Source organism: Pundamilia nyererei, unplaced genomic scaffold, assembly GCF_000239375.1.
Source record: "Pundamilia nyererei isolate P.nyererei 1_Seehausen unplaced genomic scaffold, PunNye1.0 scaffold00131, whole genome shotgun sequence".
NCBI classification, from domain to species: Eukaryota; Metazoa; Chordata; class Actinopteri; order Cichliformes; family Cichlidae; genus Pundamilia; species Pundamilia nyererei.
In genome coordinates this window covers 215,731-235,444 of record NW_005187532.1, presented here as the reverse complement: position 1 = coordinate 235,444, position 19,714 = coordinate 215,731, and the positions used below count along the sequence as shown (strand labels likewise).

At 45.3% G+C, this 19,714-nt stretch overlaps 2 protein-coding genes across 2 annotated transcripts in view; one reads left to right on the top strand and one right to left on the bottom strand.

The window, feature by feature from the left end:
- The first annotated feature begins 8,273 nt into the window (after positions 1-8,273).
- atoh1c (atonal bHLH transcription factor 1c) lies at positions 8,274-9,758 on the top strand. The gene has a single exon (XM_005743391.2). It carries the CDS (start codon positions 9,119-9,121, stop codon positions 9,707-9,709), a length of 591 nt encoding a protein of 196 aa, XP_005743448.1. The 5' UTR covers positions 8,274-9,118; the 3' UTR covers positions 9,710-9,758.
- A 295-nt stretch (positions 9,759-10,053) lies between these two features.
- The window catches only part of LOC102193880 (wings apart-like protein homolog), a 35,925-nt gene continuing 26,264 nt past the window's right edge, over positions 10,054-19,714 (bottom strand). Inside the window, exons 14-20 of the mRNA XM_005743392.1 lie at positions 16,537-16,673; positions 16,319-16,434; positions 16,000-16,173; positions 14,791-15,007; positions 14,614-14,702; positions 14,137-14,232; positions 10,054-12,838 (exon numbers count right to left, since the gene is read on the bottom strand). Of these exons, the coding sequence (XP_005743449.1) occupies positions 12,773-12,838; positions 14,137-14,232; positions 14,614-14,702; positions 14,791-15,007; positions 16,000-16,173; positions 16,319-16,434; positions 16,537-16,673 (895 nt within the window). The 3' untranslated portion in view covers positions 10,054-12,772. The remainder of the gene's footprint in view (positions 12,839-14,136; positions 14,233-14,613; positions 14,703-14,790; positions 15,008-15,999; positions 16,174-16,318; positions 16,435-16,536; positions 16,674-19,714) is intronic.

Genomic DNA, 19,714 nt, shown 5'->3' with positions numbered 1-19,714 from the left:
GGAACCACTGTTGTAACTTGTGCCACAACTGAAACCCCATTTTAACCCTACACCGCATCCTTCTACTAACCTGACGTGCAGCTCCTGATAAATTTAAGTACACATCGGGTCCACAATGACATGAATGCTGCGGAAGGTTGCGGTGTACGGATAAAAGGCATTTCCAGTTACGACATCATCAGGCTTGGCCAACTCCAGGCCTCGAGGGCTGGTGTCCTGCAGGTTTTAGATCACCCTGGGTCAGCACACCTGAATCACATGATTAGTTCATTACCAGGCCTCTGGAGAACTTCAAGACATGTTGAGGAGGTCATTTAGCCATTTGAATCATCTGTGATGGATCAAGGACACATCTAAACCCTGCAGGACACCGGCCCTCGAGGCCTGGGTTTGGACACCACTGGTCTAAATCAACTTTAAGTGATCACAGACAAAGTCCCTGTTTTCAAAACAACTATTGCAACTTTAATGCACACAGTCGAGGGATTTTGCTGCAGTCTCCAACTGCTGCTCTTTATAATGTGACTGTGGCATAAGCCAACAAGGAGTCTTGCAAACACAGAAGCACAAATGTATATTTGCTTCAGGAGTGACAGTGAATGCATCACAGCACAGTCGAGAAACAAACCATTAATAAAATAAAGACTCACTTTTTACTCTCTAACATGCACACACACACACACACACACACACACACACACACAGACTGCAAACGTCCTGAGGGGCCGATAGAGGAGGCCGATCTTTCATTAGTGGGGCAACACGCCTGATTAAACTCCTCGTGGCCACACACACACACACACACAACACTGAGCTGGACTGATCAATGATTAATGATTGGACCTGCAGGGAGAGAGAGCAGGAGGCTCCTGTGATGTGTAGTGAAACAAATAAGTGTGTGTGCATCTAAAGAAAGACACAATGAGGGAGGAAGGAAGGTTCAGTGGTGTGAAATGAGACAAATGAGTGTGTCGGGGGCTTTGTGTATGTGTGTGTTCACTGTAGTGTGAGGCTGTTCTTCCATAGGTGTTTGGCTATTGATCTGCGCTTGTTTTCTGTGTGTGTGTTGGTGGTTCCTGTGTAATCACAGTATCAAAGCATTTTTGTCACTCCGGAGTCCTGACACACACCGAGCCGGCGGCCGTCGTGTGTGGACGACCATCACCTGTAGCGCTTCCTGTGTGGCTCTGTCAGCATGTCAAATTGCAGCTCTCTGATTGGCTCCCTTTTCTTTCTTTTCCATCTTTTGTGCAGCCGAAACTTTGTAGTCACGTTTGTTATATGAGACAGATGACACACACAGAACATGGTCGGCTGGTTCGGCTTGTTTCCTTCTTTCTTAGTTCTGTCTCCTCGTTCAGTCCGACATCTTTAGATGTTTCCAGCTCCGAACGCTTCTTCGGTTCAAAATCAAAACTTCAAATTGGTCAAAATTCCTGAAATAAAAGATCACTGTTCTCTCCACAGCTGTTACAATAATGTGTAGATGACAGTTAGTGACATACAGTTATGGTCAGAAGTTTAATGACTTAAAAAAACAAAACAAGAAATAGGTGCACAAGTTTGAATTTTTCTACAGGGTCTACAGGAACAACAGGTTCAAAGGTAACATAGAGGCTCAAATATACCAACATTTGGTTAAATTACACCTCGATCAGACAGTTTTGGTTTCCATCAACAAGTTTTTGGCATTTTCTTGGTGGATATTTGATTTTTAGAATTGATTTTAATTAGTTGGTTTATTGTCACTGTTTAGGTACAGTCTTAAAGGCCTTAGTATAAGTACTTAAGTATAAAAAAGAAAAATGACTACTCCATGTGAATGCTCACTGTTTTTAACGTGCTTTATAAATAAAGTTGGCTTGGCTGTTTTCCATCTAGCCATTGATTTGAAGTGAAGTTAAAGAATTTGGAGGTGGTCCTTCTTCTTCTTCTGCCAGTGTCACCAGTACCAAAACAGCCCCCGAACGCGATGCTTCCACCACCATGCTTGGTACAGTAGTTTTATCTGACTGTACAAAACTTTACCAAAAGACAGTTTGGCAAGTTCTAGAAGAAGAGCTTCCACACTTCCACAGTTCTGATCTCCACTGAGTTACTTGGACTTTTAAACTGTTCTGAGTATTCATCAGTCCAACGAGTGCTGCCATTTTTATGCTGCAAAGAGAAACTACCAATGTTAGTCGATCACGGTCAAAGATACTGTAGAACCTTCAGCATGACGTAAAAAAAAATTAATTAAAGGCCCAGAATGACTCTGACCTTCATGCCGATGGTTGGACAGAAATGTCTGACCACAACTGAAATCCTGCTTTGTAGGGTGTGACTCAGAAGTGATGTGCCAATCTATGAGAACAGTGTTCACACTAAATCAAACCAGTTACTGTGATAGGCAGGAGGGGGACCTTCAAGACCTTTAATTCCATTAATGCTCATTGAAACTGAGTCTTGGGATTAAACATGTCCAGTCAGCTTTCTCACTGAACACGTATTAACAGACCTCTCTGCATTGAATCATACTTGTTATTAACCTCTGTCTCTCTTCCACAGCATGTCTTTATCCTGTCTTCCTTCTCTCACCCCAACCAATCACAGCAGATGGCCCCGCCCCTCCCTGAGCCTGGTTCTGCCGGAGGTTTCTTCCTGTTAAAAGGGAGTTTTTCCTTCCCACTGTTGCCAAAGTGCTGCTCATAGGGGGGCATATGATTGTTGGGTTTTCTCTGTGTGTATTATTGTAGGGTCGACCTTACAGTATAAAGCGCCTTGAGGTGGCTGTTGTTGTGATTTGGTGCTATATAAATAAAACTGAATTGAATTGAGAATTAAATACATTTTATTGTCTTTTTTAATGAAAGTGAAACTTTATGGCAAACTTCTGACTTTTCTCAGCATTAGTAACAGCTCTCACGTCGTCCTACAAAACACACTCTTTGCTCCACATTCACGTTTCAGGATCTGGTCACTCTGCCCGGAGTGAACTATCACATTAGTGTGTTTGGTGTTAAATTGACTCAGACTGGTTTGCTTTTTAGCCAATTTGGGTGACTTTTAGAGTGTAATGGTGCCTGGAAAAATGAGGAAGCTTGTTAAGATTTCAGTTTTTGGCAGATGGGTTTTCAGGTCGACAGACTGAGTGAAAATAACCTGCAAAGAGAAGCAAAAAAATGTAAGCATTTATCAGACAGCTGGTCTCTGACACAAGACACTGAAATGAACATTAAAAATTACAGAGCGATACCACTGCGGTCATGGTGACTGACATTCAGCCTGTCTGTTACTGACACGCTGGGCTTCCTGTTCACACTGCAGGCTTTTATTCCAAGCTCAACAAAAAGAAGCAGACAAAGATGAAACGCATGCTTCGCCCAGGCGGACATTTATGATTTTAGAAATCTTTTTTTGTCCCAGTATTTACAGCTGTGAGATAATTCATGTCTCTTTGGTATTTTATAGTTTTTTGTCAGCAGCAGTGAAAATGGAGTCATTGTGATAACGTGACCGTCTCGAGCCAGGATCAGGTAGCTTTGAACAGTGGTGAATAAATGTGGGGTAAAAGATTTGAGTTTATCTGGACAGAAATGACTTATTGTGTTAGAGTCCACTGTGGAGAGAAAGCTCAGCTGTGTTGCTTCAGAGACTCTGTGGGAAAAGGGTTTGATCTGCAGCCCATGTCGGTCCGCTGGCTCCAACGAGCCGTCTCATTGGGTTTAATAAGGCGCAGCGTGTTAACGAGTGAAGCCAAACCTCTTACCTCTAACTAATAACCGCTCGTTCCATGTTTGCTTCCCAAACAGAGGAATGCAGATGTGCTTTCTGTCAGCATCAGAGAGCAATTCATTCTTTTCATTTCAGGGCTTTTTGTTGTTAAATTACCTGCACATCAGTTTAGGAGAGCAGCTCGTGACCTGAGCGCGCCTCGAAACCTTTTTTGTCCAAAAACTAATGGAAACACCCTCGTATTGCACTGTGTACACAAATAACTTAAACAAAAATAAAGCTGAAGGTGAAAGATGTTCCCACCTGTAGCTGGTGGCACATGTGACATGTTTGCTACCCGTTTCATCTACAGGAGCAGATCACCTGTATGCTTTCCTCTCCTTCCAAATAATAATAATAATAACTGCATTGGCATATAAATACTTAAAGGCAAACAAAGCAGAACAACATGTCAGGTTAGGTTGTGCATAAATTATTTTGAGTACTGTGTAATTTCTTGGTAATTTTGTGGGAAAATACAATAATTGCACATCTTACTCTGCAGGTAGACTGCAGCATTTGTCGTGGCCTTAATGATCAAGTTTCCCCAAAAAACAATAGCATGCTAAAAAAAGACCCCTCAGTAATTCGAATTAAACAAAAAGAATCAGTTTAACTTGAGAATATCAGAGGAATGTTTTAAACATGTGAGCTTGTGCGCTTTCAGATCTGTGGATCTGTGTGAAATCAGCTGAAACACACACAAAGTGTTTTTCTGTTTAACTTTAAAAAAATTAGAAGTTAAACTTTTTGCAACAAGCCCAGAAAAAGCCAAACTTGCAGATGTGCAGCAGGTCGGTGTGGCGTGTACGTGTCATCTGCACGGGCGCATCACAGCGGTGGGAGGGTTTGATCTGCGGCCTGTGTCCGCTCTCTGGCTGCAATGAGCCGTTTCATTGGCTTTAATAAAGCGGAGCGTGCCAGCAACTGTCAGCTAAGGCGTGAAGCCAAACCTCCCCACGTGCTCCAGATTGGAGGATAAAAGGAAAATGAGCCAGGGGCCCCAGACAGCGAGGGTCCCCCCCACCCCCAGCCATAAGGAGTCCATTATGCTCCCGTGTGTCACGCAGCCATTTTTGTGGCATCTCGGTGGCACGCTGTGGCGTTTGCAAAGGCCCGGCCCGCCAGAGCGCTGGCACAGGGCGGCCGGGACACGCTGCTAAATCCCATTAGAGTCTGTCCAGAGGATACGAGGCTGCCAGCGGCTGTCAGTCATCGTCAGGCTTTAACCTCCGGGAGCACAACACTTTTAATTAACCTTAAAAGCAAGTTCCAGTGACGAGCTTTAATACATCAGACAAATGTCTCAGCAGCCTGCAGAGGGAAACTCAAGGACGCTGCAGCCGTGAAACGCTGAGCTTTTTAATCAAGTGTGTGATGCTAACATCATCCCCCAGCCATTTAGGAAAAAATACTATGAAACCAAGAAAATGTCTTCACCTACGTGCTCTGTGTGGCATTTATTCATGTCACTGTTGCATGAATAATTAATGCTCAGCCCAACGTCGGACAGGATTACAAGGCTGGGACCAAAACCTTCTTCTTCCTTAGTCCTTCGCTGGCTGGAGACTTGAATCTATATTTACACGTTCAGTTGCAAAGTGGAACAAAATAAGAATTTATTCAACTGCAGTCAAAACGATTTCTCCAGTGAAAGTGCGGTTTAAGGAAACAGATGTTGTTCCAGGGACCTGGAGGCGATGCGAGGTCAGAGATGTAGTAATCATGTCCTCTACTCCACCTGTCCAGGCGACTTGTCCACCTGTAGAGAGGTGGGGAGACATTTTTGTCCTTTGCTGAAACAGAGAAGAGGCCTAACTTCTTAGAACTTGGTTCTAAAGATGATCCAAACATCATTTGTTTCACAGTTTTCAAACCAGAGTTCTCTGCTGCAAGCTTAAATGTCCCAACACCGGCATGGAGGGAGAATCTGTTTAGTCTGGACACAAAAAGAAGGATTGAAGTTTCCTCCCAGCTCATTACCAGTGTTGGGTAAGTTACTTTAAAATAGTAACTTAGTTACATTACTAGTTACTCCTCTTAAAAGTAACTCAGTTACTTCAAGTTACTCGTTACTTTCAAAGTAACTAGTTACTAGGGAAAGTAACTTTGGTTTTACTCAGAATTCTCTTGTTAATGTGTTGCTTCCATAACTTTGCCAGTCTTCTAGCTTGCTTACTTGCCACAGTGCACTGTGCCACCAACCAATAGAAAGGAAAAGATAATGTGCATATTTCCACGTGAGAAATCCCACGCCTGGACCGTCATTGACTGCTGCCATGATTCTAGCCTACGTCACAGCATCATGTGCGCCTTTTACATCCAACACAAAAACTGCAGTCGTGGTGCTTTCGATTGTACTCAGAACTCGGAAATTCTGCCTTCTGAATAGGAAGATGTAGGTAACACCAGACTGCAGATGAGCTGCATACAGGGCTGGACTGGGACAGAAAATTGGCCCGGGTATTTTGACTAGAGGCCCACCATTATAGGAAAAATCTTAAAGCCTTTGAATGAAAACACTGTTGTGACAGTGATGTTCACTGTTCTGATGGTATATATGCATCAATCTATCAATCGTTTGTTGTAAGATTCAGATAATTATTTTTTAAAAGCGAGACATTTTAAATGAGAATAAGAAAGAAAAGTATTTCTTTGTGACCCCCTCTCCCTGTTAATGCCCTACATGCCCCCCTGGCAACACTTTGAGATCCGCACCTGCACAGTTACCAGCTGTCAGCTACCTAAAAAAGGATCCTGGGGTTATTTGTCTCTCAGAAACAGTTCATAACTTCCCTTCAACTCATTCATGTCACCTAAAAGGTAAACCTGTTTCTCCATCACAGCTCTGATGATTCAGTAAGGACATCTCCTGGTTTCATCTTCATGTTTCCCTCTCACCAGATAACCAAACCATATCATGACCAGCAGCTTTACAGCTGTGGCTCCAGCAAACATCAGCTGATACTAGAAATTAATATTAAATCAATTCTAACAACAGCTGATCAAGCTTAAACGTGCTGCTGTTGTTTAGCGCAACATCTGCTGGTTTCCTCTTTCTGGCACAAAGTGGGCGATAAACAAACAAGAGAGACGATCAGCTGATCATTGATCAGTTTCATGATTGAAGTAGAAACAGGAGAGGGAGGGGAGAGGATGAGAGGAGAAGAGGCAGCTGTGCAGCAAAGACACAGAATAACTGCAGCTTTGTGTCTTTTTCATTGTAGCTGAATTACGGGACAAACTGTTCCTTTTCACCTCAATAAGAAACGCGTAATAATTTCTCTGAATACCAGACGGGGCGGTTGGCAACTCTAATAACTTATGAACAAAATAAAGTTCAACATCATTAACTTCATAGCACCACCCAGCTGTGTAGAAACTCCGTCATGCTAGCTAGCACGCAGTACGGAAAAAGTCAGCATAATGAAAATAAACTCCACCTAAACTTGGTTCATATCTGACCCAGAGAGACTGCAGGTCATAACTTCTTACCTGAAGTTCAGTTCACACTTGGACCGGCGGCCGCCTCGGGTCTCTTTTCCTTCTGCGTCCCTTTTCCTTCATCCACCTGCTGCCTCCACCACTTGCTAATGTTACTGAATCTGTGGAAGCTCCGCGATAGCCACCACACGAAGTAACGAGTAACGACCCTATCTAAATCCCAGTAACGAGTAACGCGTTCCTGATTTTGGCATAATAACTAGTTACCGTGCTCGTTACCACAATAATAACGTAGTTACTGTAACGCGTTACTTAATAACGCTTTAGTCCCAACACTGTTCATTACAGACAAAACTTAGATTAATTCTGATCTGAAGGACAAATGTGTTCGCAGAAAAAAAGTTACCTGAATTATGTGGGGATATTACAGGTAACTTTAAAAAAGCCACATGAAAAACAAGATCCTAAATGACCGATGAGGAAAATTATATTTCTTACAGAAATATAAACACTGTGGACTCTTCCTCACTGAGCGCGCCGGTGTTTCATCACCACAGAAGTAAGAAAACAAGTAAAATCTTGAATTTGAATAAAGTTTCTGCCTCAACACGTGAAAAAGAAACAGATGTGATGTCAACTTTCAATCAAATAACAGAAAATAAGACAAAAACCAGTGAAAACATTGATTAATTACGATTAGAGATCATTAAACATGGCTGCTGTGTGACAGGGCGGCCTCAAACTTTCCATTTAAACATGCGCAGATTGGGAATTTATTAATTATTTGCTCCCAAACCTTCACTCGATGGTCAGCTGAACCAGAGTTAATAACCTGCGTCTCTTTTACAAAGTTCACATTTAAAATGTGATTTTCTGAAACAAAACCTTCAGAGGAGGATGATTTAAAACAACAACAAACATAAACAACAAGAAAAAAAATTGTTGATGTAGAATTTCCTTCATCTTTGAATACTGAATGAATGATGCTCCGTCCTGTGTGGACCACAGTGCGCTCTCTGGCAGGCCAGTTCTGGTCCCAAACCACATGTAGATTCTTTTTCTTTTTCGGTTTTATTTTCATTTTTGTTTTTTTATTTTCATTTTACTCTGCAGAGTAATAATGTTTGAATGAAGAAGAGAGAAACTATTCATCTGCTGTTTGTTTTACAAATGATCCCTTTTCACTGATCTTCATCAAATTAATAACTGAAATTTTGACTTTTTTTAATGTGTTTGCATTAAACTGGTCGTGCAGCTTCTCAGCATGAATGATTGTTCCAACTGTTCCATGTTGGGATGAGTGTTTCTGTGTGGGAAAGAAACTAATCGTGCAGATTTCTGGTGACAGAACAGAGAAATACTTCCTTCACTAACATCTGTGTGGTGACGGAAGCAGTGCGAAGTGTACCGGCTGTACTCAGACTAACATACAAACACGTTTTCTTTCAATCTGAGCGCTAAAATGTTTCACTGCTTCTTAAATGATCTGCTGCACGACACAAGTTTGCTTTCAGCTCCAAACTCTTATTACAAACTTTTTATAATTGAAAAACTGTACGTGAAGTTTGTGTGAGTGAAACTTCACACCGTGGCTGCTGGCGCTCTCCGTCCTCCTCTTCAGCCCTCAGCGGCGCACTGAGACGCTTCTAATCCTCTTTTGATGAACTCGGCTAATCGACTTCCAGCTGCGCATCTGGCAAAGTTCACTGAGCAGCACACGACCCTGTCCACGCCCCCGAAGCACGCAAGGCCCCCCACTCCATAAATTCTCCCATCAATGCTGAGAAACGTGAAGGGTCCCGGTGAGGCTCAGCGGCTGTGGCCGTTTGGTGAAGGAGGAGAAGGAGACAAGAGGAGGAGAAGAGGAAGAAGGAGACAGTAGGACAAGGAGAAAGGGGAGAGCGGAGGAGGAGCAGAGATGCCTCCGCGTAAAAGCCTCTTCGCTCCCTTCGTGTCCGTGGACTCTGAGTGCGGTCCCGGTCCCGCGGCCTCGGCTCTCCATGCGGATCTCCACGCGCTGCTGCAGCGGAGCCTCGCACCGGACCGCTCCGGGGACTACCGGGACCCCCCTCGCGCCATCGTGGAGCTCCGGCTTGGTCCCGCCGGGGGCGCGCTGCATTACCTGCCGCCGGACACGAGCGCTCTAGAGCGCGCACAGAGACGCCGGCGTCTAGCGGCCAATGCCCGCGAGCGGCGCAGGATGCTCGGACTGAACGTGGCCTTTGACCGGCTCCGCAGCGTTATTCCCAACACGGACAGCGACCGGAAGCTGTCCAAGTCCGAGACCCTGCAGATGGCGCAGATCTACATCTCCACCCTCAGCGAGCTGCTGCAGCAGGGCGCGGGCGGAGCACGCAGCCCGGGCGGAGCACGCAGCCCGGGCACCGACAAAGCGCCGGCGGCCGGGGATCCGCCTCGGCCCGAGAGGCACTTCCACACGGCCAGGAGCAACGGCGGAGGCCCGGGGTGCCCCGAGGAGGACGTGCAGGGGGGACGTGAACATCTGTGATTCTTTCAGCATCAGACATTAAAGGACCAAAACGTGTTTCACGTGTTCGAGGACTCAGACAACGAGGACGACAAAGAAAAACTCTGTGCCAGAGTTACTCAAAGTATCAATTTTTATTATTTTAAAATTATGTACAGGTAACCAAAGACATCGGTCTGCAAATTGGTACAAAGATCAAGTTTTCCTGCAGGCGGCTCGTTAAGAAGCTCTCTGTCTGTCCAAAAACAACAACACGGCTGGGAGAAAAAGGCTTAGAAAAAAGAAAAAATAGAATCAGATTCAGAAAAGTAGAGTCTACGGTCTAAATTTAAATTTAACCCCGGCCCACCCACGACCCTCCCCAAACTGCCCCCTCCGTCCCAAACTCCCTCCATCGCTCCCCTCCTACATGAGGAGGTCCAATCTATTTACAGGAAACTATGTACAAAAAGCTCTTCCATTCATTCTTCCAGACGTCTGTGAATAAAGCTCTTGTAAACTTTTCATAAAGGAGTGTGAAGTTTTAACGTGTGTGTGTGTGTGTGTGTGCGCGCGCGCGCTGATGTCCACAGACAAACAAATACAAAACCACATGAACAATGACACAATCTTTAAAGGTCAATTCAATGTCATTTTTTTTTCCAGCTCTAAAGATGCAATCAAACAGCAGCAGGAGCTCACGGCGCTGATGACAAACGCCACAGAGCACAAAGGAACAGACGTGACAACTTTCAACGTTAGCTTGCTCAGACGATGCTCTCTCTCTTAATCTGGACCTTTAAAAAAATCTGTTTTCGAGAAAAGAAATTCAAAGGCGAATCTTTAGCTTAAAGCAGGAACGAAGGAAACCAAGCTAGCGTCAACCACTGCAGGTCCTCTAGCATCCACTTGAGGCTCCAAAAGCGAGTGGGTCCCCACAGACTCGCATTAAAATGCGACAGATTTACAGCAGTAATTAACACGCGCAGCCTGCTGGAATTTAAAAACCTGTTTTGGCCTCTATGGACAGCGTCTGTGTCCTTTATCTCACAGCAGTGACCTTTAGTGCCACAGGTTTGCGTTTCAGCGTTGATGAGCGACTGTGGGGACCTGAGCGTGGCTGCAGACAAAGAGCCAACACTAAAACGATGCTCACGGCCATCTTTCTTATTCAGGTTTCCTTTATAACAAGCTTATTAGCTGGAGGTCATTAAAGGGTTAATAAAGCAACTGAAGGGACGCCTCAGTTTGAGGCGCCCAGTGAGAGTTAGACCAAGGCTGTATGGTTTTAATGGAGTGGGTGGGGCTTATCCGAGACATCTTCCAATGAAATTATTGGAAAAAACTGTGTTTCTATTGTGTGAAAGACTCACATGTTCCCCTGGAGTTTCGCTCTTTTGAGAGTCTCCAAACTGACGAAATGTGACACTAAACTTAAATAACTTTTTTTTTAGCTTTTTAACAACAATGAGGCGGGAAATCTTTTCAAACTAAATCATATCTATTTATTCTATTAATAAAGCCTTTAGTTACAACGCTGCACTTGAAGGAAGGAGGAACAGAAATGACTCGTTTAAGGCTCCAGACTTCCCTTTCCCCCATCAGGGAACATCTCTGGAACTTCAGCTGCACTGACGGTGCACAGAGGACAGGAAAGGCCGGGGCGGGTTAAAGCTACAAGTGCAATGGCTGACGTGTAATGAGTGGCTGTTTGTACTGTAAGCGCTGCTGGAGTTTTGACTTCTTCACAGGTGCGCCATCTGAAAAGGCTTCAAAGATGAAAACCACAGAAGGTCCAACGGAAAAGCACGGGGCCGATTTCTATCATTTACAAATTCCCAATCCCACCTCAGCATCGCTGAAATGTACGTTAGAGAGTGATGCACTCTTGGAAAGTCCAAACACAGGATTTGGAGTTAAACTGCGGGTCTGAGGATCTTGAGCTCCAGCTACAGTGTTTCCTCCTAAAAACACCTGAGCAGGAGGGACAAACAATCGACCTCCTCTGTGAAAACCCCTCTGCTGGCGGCCCAGTTCAAAAGCAAAGAGCCTGGCCTTCACCTGTCAGACTGGGGGGGCTTCCTCGGCCGTCTTTACTGTAACTGAAGTCTCCACCATGAGCGGCGAGCTCAAAGGCCTGGCGGTAATTGAAAGGAGCAGGAGGAGGACAGGTTCTGGCCCAGAGGGCTCGGGAACCCGCTGAGACACGAAGCTTTTGATGTTGAGCGAGATCGATCGTTTGAAAGGGAAAAACTTTCTGCTTTTTGGAAGCAGAGGTTGTCCAAAGTTTCTAAAACCCCCAAAAGCTTTGAGAGTCAGGTGTGAAGTCGGCACAAAGGCGCCGCCACGAAACGAGGTGTCATACAAAGGCAAGCAGTCCCACCTCGACTTCACCGCGGGTCAGGCTTCCCACCCTCCGCCCACAAATGATCAATACGCGTGGTTTCTCAGCGCTAAAGCACCTCCTTCAAACAGAGCCAAGAGGTTACAGCAGCAAAGAGGAGAAGAAGAACACAGCGTGAGAGAAATGAGGCGGCCTGTGAGGAGCCGGGGTCGACGTTTTCAAAGTAAAAGCCATCTTTTCTTTTTAAAGAGCTCAGCTTGTTTGTTTGGCAGTTATCAGCTCCAAAAGGCCGCGCTCAGGGCCGCGAGGCTTTGATGGCAGGCTGGGGGGGGGGGGCAGCTTCACTCCAATCTGCCATTGCTCAATACGAAAGGGGTTTTCACGAGGGAGGGGCTGAGAAGGTGAGGAGACGCTTTGAAATGGAATTTATCAGAGAAGAAGAAAAACATCGCTCTGAGCAACTTTTTTAAACTGAGGAAAAAGGAAGAAATAACAACCAAATACTGACTTGGATTCTTCAGAAAAACAAAAGCATGTGATCTCTGCTGCAGCTTCAAAGGGTTTGTCCTTTAAAGTCACAGAGGAAACGAGCTGTTTCCAGCGCTGCCGAGGTGAAGCTCCTTTAAAAGGAGGAAGAGGACGACGTCCCGTTAGTTTACTCCAGCGGTCAACTCTGAGGTGGTGGTGATGGTGGTAACGATGATGATGGTTGTGTTGCATGTGTCTTTTTGTGTGAGTACGTATTTGAGACAGACTTCTCTCTAGCAGTGCTCCAGATAGTCAATGACCCGGGAGATGGACTTCTGTCCTGTGGTGCCGACGTCACACTGCAGAGAGGAAGCAGGGGTCAGAACACGAACACACACACCTGGAAAATTAGACGTGCAGATCGTTTCTTTCTCACCATTTCAACAAACTCACTGCTGGTTTTTTATTTAAATCACAGATTTGACTCTTGAATAAACTTGTCTGATAATCGTTGTTGAATAATGAGCATTTTCTCTCAGTAGTCTGCGTCTGACAGACGTCGGGCGGAGAGCAGCACAGGGCAGATGAAGGATTACGTCGAACACTAATCAGAATATATCAGTTTGATATTGTGGAACGAGTTTCAGTGTTGCGTTAGTCTGGACTTACAGCAGCCTCACGTCCACCTTTGTGAAACAGCGACTACGTCTCGCAGTCAGCAACAGCTGTGATAGTTCTGCTTGGAGGTAATGATGATGTATAAACACATTATGTTGAACAAGCAAATGCTGGAATTGTAGCTAATGTGTCCATTAATGTAACGCATAACAGCCAGTATGCTGTCAGAGTAAATGTACGCCGTTTTTATTGCCTTCACAGTGAAAACAAGCGTAGATGTAGCTTCATTCATAAAAACAAAGCCAGTTCTGAAGTGCCTAAAAACCTGCATTCTATCTGATGACCACCAGATGGCGATAACTGTGGTTGCAAGTCGACTTCTGGTCCTAAAGCATCCTATGGGAAAACGGCTCCCCGTCTAAGCCTCAGTACACAATTTCCTGCTTTCGTAAATCTTGGTCATGCTACGTTTCAACAAAGCCAGTGGTGCTTGCTCATTGGCTAATAGCTTGTGATTGACAAGTCTTTAGCCAATGAGCAAGTGATTTCAGGATGAGACCCACCCCTCCTTGTCACATCCAGTTTTTTGTGACAAGATGGCTTCAGAATAGTTGGCGTCAGCGTAGCGACGTCCTTCCTTTATACCGTGTTTTTTCGCAGCTCTGACGCGTTTCTACAAACTCGCTCGGTTCTGAAATCTTCCCTCCTTCATGTATTTGGGTCAAACGACCCGCGCTTCCGGGTTTGTGTGTCCAACATGAGCAGGATATACGGTGATTTGATAAACTAGCTTATAAAAAAGGCCAGGGGTCAAAATTTCAACATTTTTGTTTCTTATCTGCTTCAGCAACATTTCTTTATGGAAAACGATGATCATCTCCACAAGAAGTTTTAAGCTTTAATTTAAAAAAATACATAAATGATCCCCAAACATATTCAGAGTACGTTTGGATCAGAGTCATCAGGACTTTTCTCTCCGTGCTTGCTAGAACAGAACTAAACACATTACAGGGATTCTTTTATTGAAGCTGTGACTCACAGTGAGGTTCATGAAGTTGAGGAACTTTTTCAGCATTTCTGTCATGATGGAGAAATCTCCTTTAGGCAGGTTCTCTCTCACAGTAGTCACATTCATCTGCAGGACAGTCAAAAGAAATCAATCACACACACGAAGATGAATCAGACAAATCTAAACGAGCTCTGAAGCCTCAGAACAACAAGTGCTGCTGTGAACTGTACGCCTCAGTGTGTCATGAGGCTGCATTTATGTGTTTTTGAGGGTAAATGTGTTTCTACTGTGTTTAAAATGCAGGTGAAAACTTTGAGAAACTGCCTACAGACACACAAATCTGTCAGAGTCGCATTATGGGGACAAAAAGCACATACCCAGCATGCAATTCATTCATGTTTTGATGTTAGTCTCCAGGAAATAAATGAGTCAGGGTGACGTCTTCTCAACTTACAGATACACAACTGTGTGTGTGTGTGTGTGTGTGTGTGTGTGTGTCAGACTCACCGGGCTCCCCTGGCATAGGCAGCCCAGCAGCAGTGCCGTGTAGGAGGCCACAATACTGTCCTCCATGTGCTTCCCTGCATGCTGCAGAGCTGGGACAGAAACGAGGATCATGTCTCACTTTTTGCTGCTCGATGGTAACGATCGTCAGGAGTGATCAAAGCCACACTCTGGTTGTACCTTTGTTTAGGTCCAGCTCCTCGTCCTCCTCGTCCTCCTTCTTCTTCTTGCCTTCGTCCTGTTTGTCAGAGTCGTTGTCGTTGGCGACCCACTGGATCTCGCCGCCCGTCTCCTGCCACTGGCCGCTCTGGTCCAAAGCAGCTTTCGGCGCCTCCTTTATGAGGTCGTCGGTCTGGGCCTCGGCCAGGACGGCGGCCCGCTCCCGCTGCAGGAACAGCTGAGGGCGACAGAGAACATCAGAACCAACGCCAAGCGATTTATAGGCTGTATATACACGATCATCATTTTGTGTTCAATAAGATTTTGAAGCTTCCCAAAGTTTCCCAATAACTTCCTCTCAGATTTCGATACCATCTGATTGTTTTTACAGCAGAGGGGTCGCCCCCTGCTGGACAGAATAAAAGAGCAGGTTTATGCACTTTTCAAATGCAGAAACTACATCCATGGAAACAGTTCACAGATGGTTTCCTGACAGGCAGTGACTGATATTTAGGACCGACTTAATGGAGCTCATGGGAAACGCTGAGTAAGACGGCAGAAGAGAACAAAACGCAGACGAGACAAACTCAACTCAGAGGATCACGCGAGCATTAATTTTCACGCTAAAACATAAAAGTGAGCTTGAAATATTCCTGACAGCAGCAGCTGCTGCAGACATTAATCATGTTTGTGCTCCATTAATCAAAGACGCAGTGAGGGAATGATCAGCCTTTTCTTTTAATGCTGTGAATCGTCTGAACACCAGGAGACAAATTCAATTCAGTCTGATCTTAACTGTTTTAGAGGGAAGCAGAAAACTAAACTCTACACCTGACAGATGACACCAAAACTACCCACGACGAGACGTCGCTCATACAAAGGTTTATTTTCTCCTTCCAAACTGAGAAGGGTCCACACTGAGCACCGAGATGAATCTGAATGAAGGTCGGCATGTGAGAAAGAATTTAAAAGCATCCAGTATTATTTTAGAGCCTATTCTGGGAGGGAAATTTCCCCTTTTCTGGTGAAATAAACCAACTGAAGTGACAGAGAGTGCAGCAGATCCACACTCGCTCCTCTCTGAGCTGCAGAAAGTTTTAATACAAACGAAAACTTTAAAAAAAATAACCGGATTTACAAAAACAGAACATTTTGATAGTTTGTTCCTAAAATATGGACACTTCAGTCGTACTCTTCTTTGGGTTTTTCCATCCACTCCTGAGTTTGTACCTGTACAAGAGCAGCGATGGCGCTCAGCGGGCCCGTGCTGGCGATGTCCTGGTGCTGAGGGTTGAGCAGGACGGTGGAGTCGCAGGGACCCTGGCCCCCTTCCATCTCCATCTCCATAAGGCAGTACCTGTTCCTGGCACTGTACTCCACCAGGTTGATGAGCAAACCCAGACCCTGAACGCAGCAAACACACAGTGGCACTCATGGGTCAGTCATTTTAACTCTGTTTTCACTGCTGTCATCATTAATACCACTTTAAGTCTAATTTTAACCCAAACCTGTGATGGAAACGGTCACATCACTCATGTTTAATACGCACCAGTACTCTGATGTCGAACCTCTGCTCCTGAGGAAGATACTGAGGGACTTTGAGAACACAGTTCAGAGCCGTCACTATCAAATCCTCTTGCTCTCCCGTCTTGGTGCTGCCCCACTCTGCAGACCGAGTTTCACACACGTTTATCCATCAGATTAATAATGTTTAAGTGTTTCAATAAGCCGCAGTAAAGTGTGTTTGGAGTGTTTTGGTGCACTAACCGTTGTCATGTGTCAGGTTGAGCAGCACTCCTATGATGGCCCTCATGCAGTCCTCCACCGCTTTCCCCACCGCGGCTCTGTCGGACTTCACCTCCCTGCTGTAACGCTGGATCATCTCCTCACACCTGCTCAGCGCCCTGACAGACAAAGAGAGGCCCGGTAACTTCACAGAACTAGACTCAATATTTCTTCCAAATAATTACTGACCTTACTGACCAAGTGCTAAACACATAACTGAAAGGGCTGCACACTGATAACTCTGAACAAATGTCCCATAAACCTTTGTGTTACCAAGAAATGCAAGCTAAAATGAGCCGGTCCGTGCGGGTTCACCTGGTCCTCCTTTTCATTTACAGTCACTCGATCGTCATCAGTGCAAACTGCGCTCACATCCAGATGTCTGAACATGACTCGCCTCTTTCCTTTTCTACTCCATCATAAAACAGAGCAGCATTCACACACACTCACTCTTTCTTGAGGACGGCTGCAACCGCAGAGGGGCAAGGCAGGGCAGCAGCCTGATGTAAATAACCAAATTAAATCTAATGACAGTGGTGACTGAAAACAGAGCAGAAACCAGAGTCTGAACATCAGGACACAACGAGAGGAAGGAGAAAAAAAAAATGGCAGGTGGTGTGTCACAGGAAACTGATTGTGGGGTACAGAGAAGGGAAAAGAGGAGAAATGACTTAGACATGAATGTAAAAATGAGGCAGAAATACTTGGTCTACCTTTGGAAAATTTACATGGAAACTTGCAAATGCTAAAAACTGCAGTTCCTCAAATGTCCACTCGGGGCCGGCTCCATGAGTGAGTCGGTCCCCACAGACTGCAGTGTTCAAATATCCAACTGTACAGCAGGAATGAACATGTTCACAGCCTGATACAGAAATACGCTTTAGTCCTCTCAATCGACCCCTTTCTGAAAATCAAGACATTTAAACTGTTTTAAGGCTGAAAGTTTGCATTATTAGGTGCGCGACTCATTTTACTGACACGGATGGCCGTCAGTGAACTGCACCTCTGCACCGTGCTTGTGCTACTGTAGCCTTTTAGAGCATTTTAACGCAATTGTCTGTCAAATAATAAGACCTGCTGTGCAGTTAATTTTGCTCAAAGACCATCCGAGAAACCTGAGCTCCAGGTTTTCTGTGTGATGAACAACACTGTTTGTGTTGTTTGATAGCTCAGCTAAGTGCCTCTGGGTGGAAAACCCAACATGATTGTGACCAAAATACTAACACTGAGACAAAAAGGGTCAAAGATGTGACTGTATGGTGGCTACATCCATCTGTTAAAACACGCTACAGACGGCCCTGTTAGCAGGTTTGCTCCGACACAGAGTTTATGCCGAGTGTCCCTCCTGCCTTAAATCTCCCATTTATGGGGCGTGGAACCGACACCAGGACTGAACGAGCTCATCGCATTCATCGTCTTGCTGCAGCTCAGAGGTGCTTCATCAGAGTTCAACAGTTCCAGATTTGCTAAGTCTGGCCTTAAGCTGGGCTTTCACTCTTCTGGTTCACTTACAGGGAAATACAGTCAAGACAACAAGTGCAGGCAAAAATAAAACAAGGAGCATCATTAACTTCCTTTATATGATAATTCTATCAGCAATGAGTCCGGGTCAGGAGAAGAGGGTGCAGCACGCAGCTGGGCGCTCTGTGACAGGCTTCATATTCACAACTTTTACATTTCGCTCTGCTTAATTTAACAGAGTGATGCGTTTGTGTCCAGATGCAGACGAGGCTCGTCAATAAGCAAAAGGACGGGTGTGTGTGTGTGTGTGTGTGTGTGAGAGAGAGAGAGATGGGGTTGTTACGGGGCTTATTAAATTAATCCTGCAGACAGCTGAAAGTCTCAAAGCAGCTCAGGGGCGAGTTTGGTTTGAAACAATGAGGGCAGCGTGTGCGGGAACCAGGAGGAGTCAGGAGGAAGAGGAGGAAAACAGGAGTGAGTGATGAAGAGTAAACACTGTTGGAGTGTGTGAGAGTAACTTCACAGTTTCAGCTGTGTGTGAGAGAGAGAGAGCTTAGATGGCGGTGCTCGCTCTCCCACTCACCCCGCAGTTTCTGGGGTTAATCGAGTTAGCGCAGCGGACAGCTGAAGGCTCAGACTGAGGCCTGTGTCACCCGCCCGAGGGAACAGCAGCTCTTTGTCGAGCCATTCGACCTTCATCCTCATCATCCTCGACCCCCACCCTCACTGCAGACCTTCTGCAGAGGGCAAAGGTCCGGTCACACAAAGGACGCAGGAGGAGCGAGAAGGTAAATTAACTCAGCGCAGCGCGACAGATGCTGGAGTTTGACTTGATGAACAGTGAGTACAGAGATTGGTGCATCATTCTGCAGCTGAGAGGAGCTTCAGTTTACCGACGGAGGGACCCGACGCTGGGCTGACGTCAGGTGCTCACCTGACCGGTTCATGTTTACGTAGTCGGATCAGCTGGGCCTCGCTGTGCCGCGCATGTTCTCCAGGTGACTGCGTTAAGCCCCTCCCACAGGCCAAAGATTCAGGTGAGATTAAATGGTGCAACACGGCCAGAGGTGTGAATGTGAGAACGGGTGAATGCGACTTGCTGGATAAAGTGGTCATAAAGACCAGAAAAGCACTTTGTGCCGGTCGTACATTTAAAACCTGGAAAGCTGGTGGAAAATCAGACGTCACAGGACAGAAATGTGATGAATCCACAAATGATTAGAGGGGAGATTTAACTGTTTATTCTTCAATACAAAACAGAGCATTTCACTGCTGTAGACAGCAGCGCTGACACAGCCAGCTGTAAAATTTCCTCAAACTTAGAGTTTGAGGAAGCTCACTAATAAGTTCTCTTTGTTTATTTAGTATGAATTATAATTAAATTCAACCAATGTATAAAATAAACCGTAAACGCACAAAATCTGGTCTGTCTGTATGAATCAGAACACCTCGACGACTAAAACACACTAAAGAATGAACAGAGACCAAAGCGGAGACTCTGCCGACAGCAGGGGTCAGGGTCGAAAGGTCACCGCTATGACTGACAGGATGTCACAACCAGGAAATGAAGCAACAAAAAGATGATGGCGATGACACACACAGGATATACAGGGAGTGCAGAATTATTAGGCAAATGAGTATTTTGTCCACATCATCCTCTTCATGCATGTTGTCTTACTCCAAGCTGTATAGGCTCGAC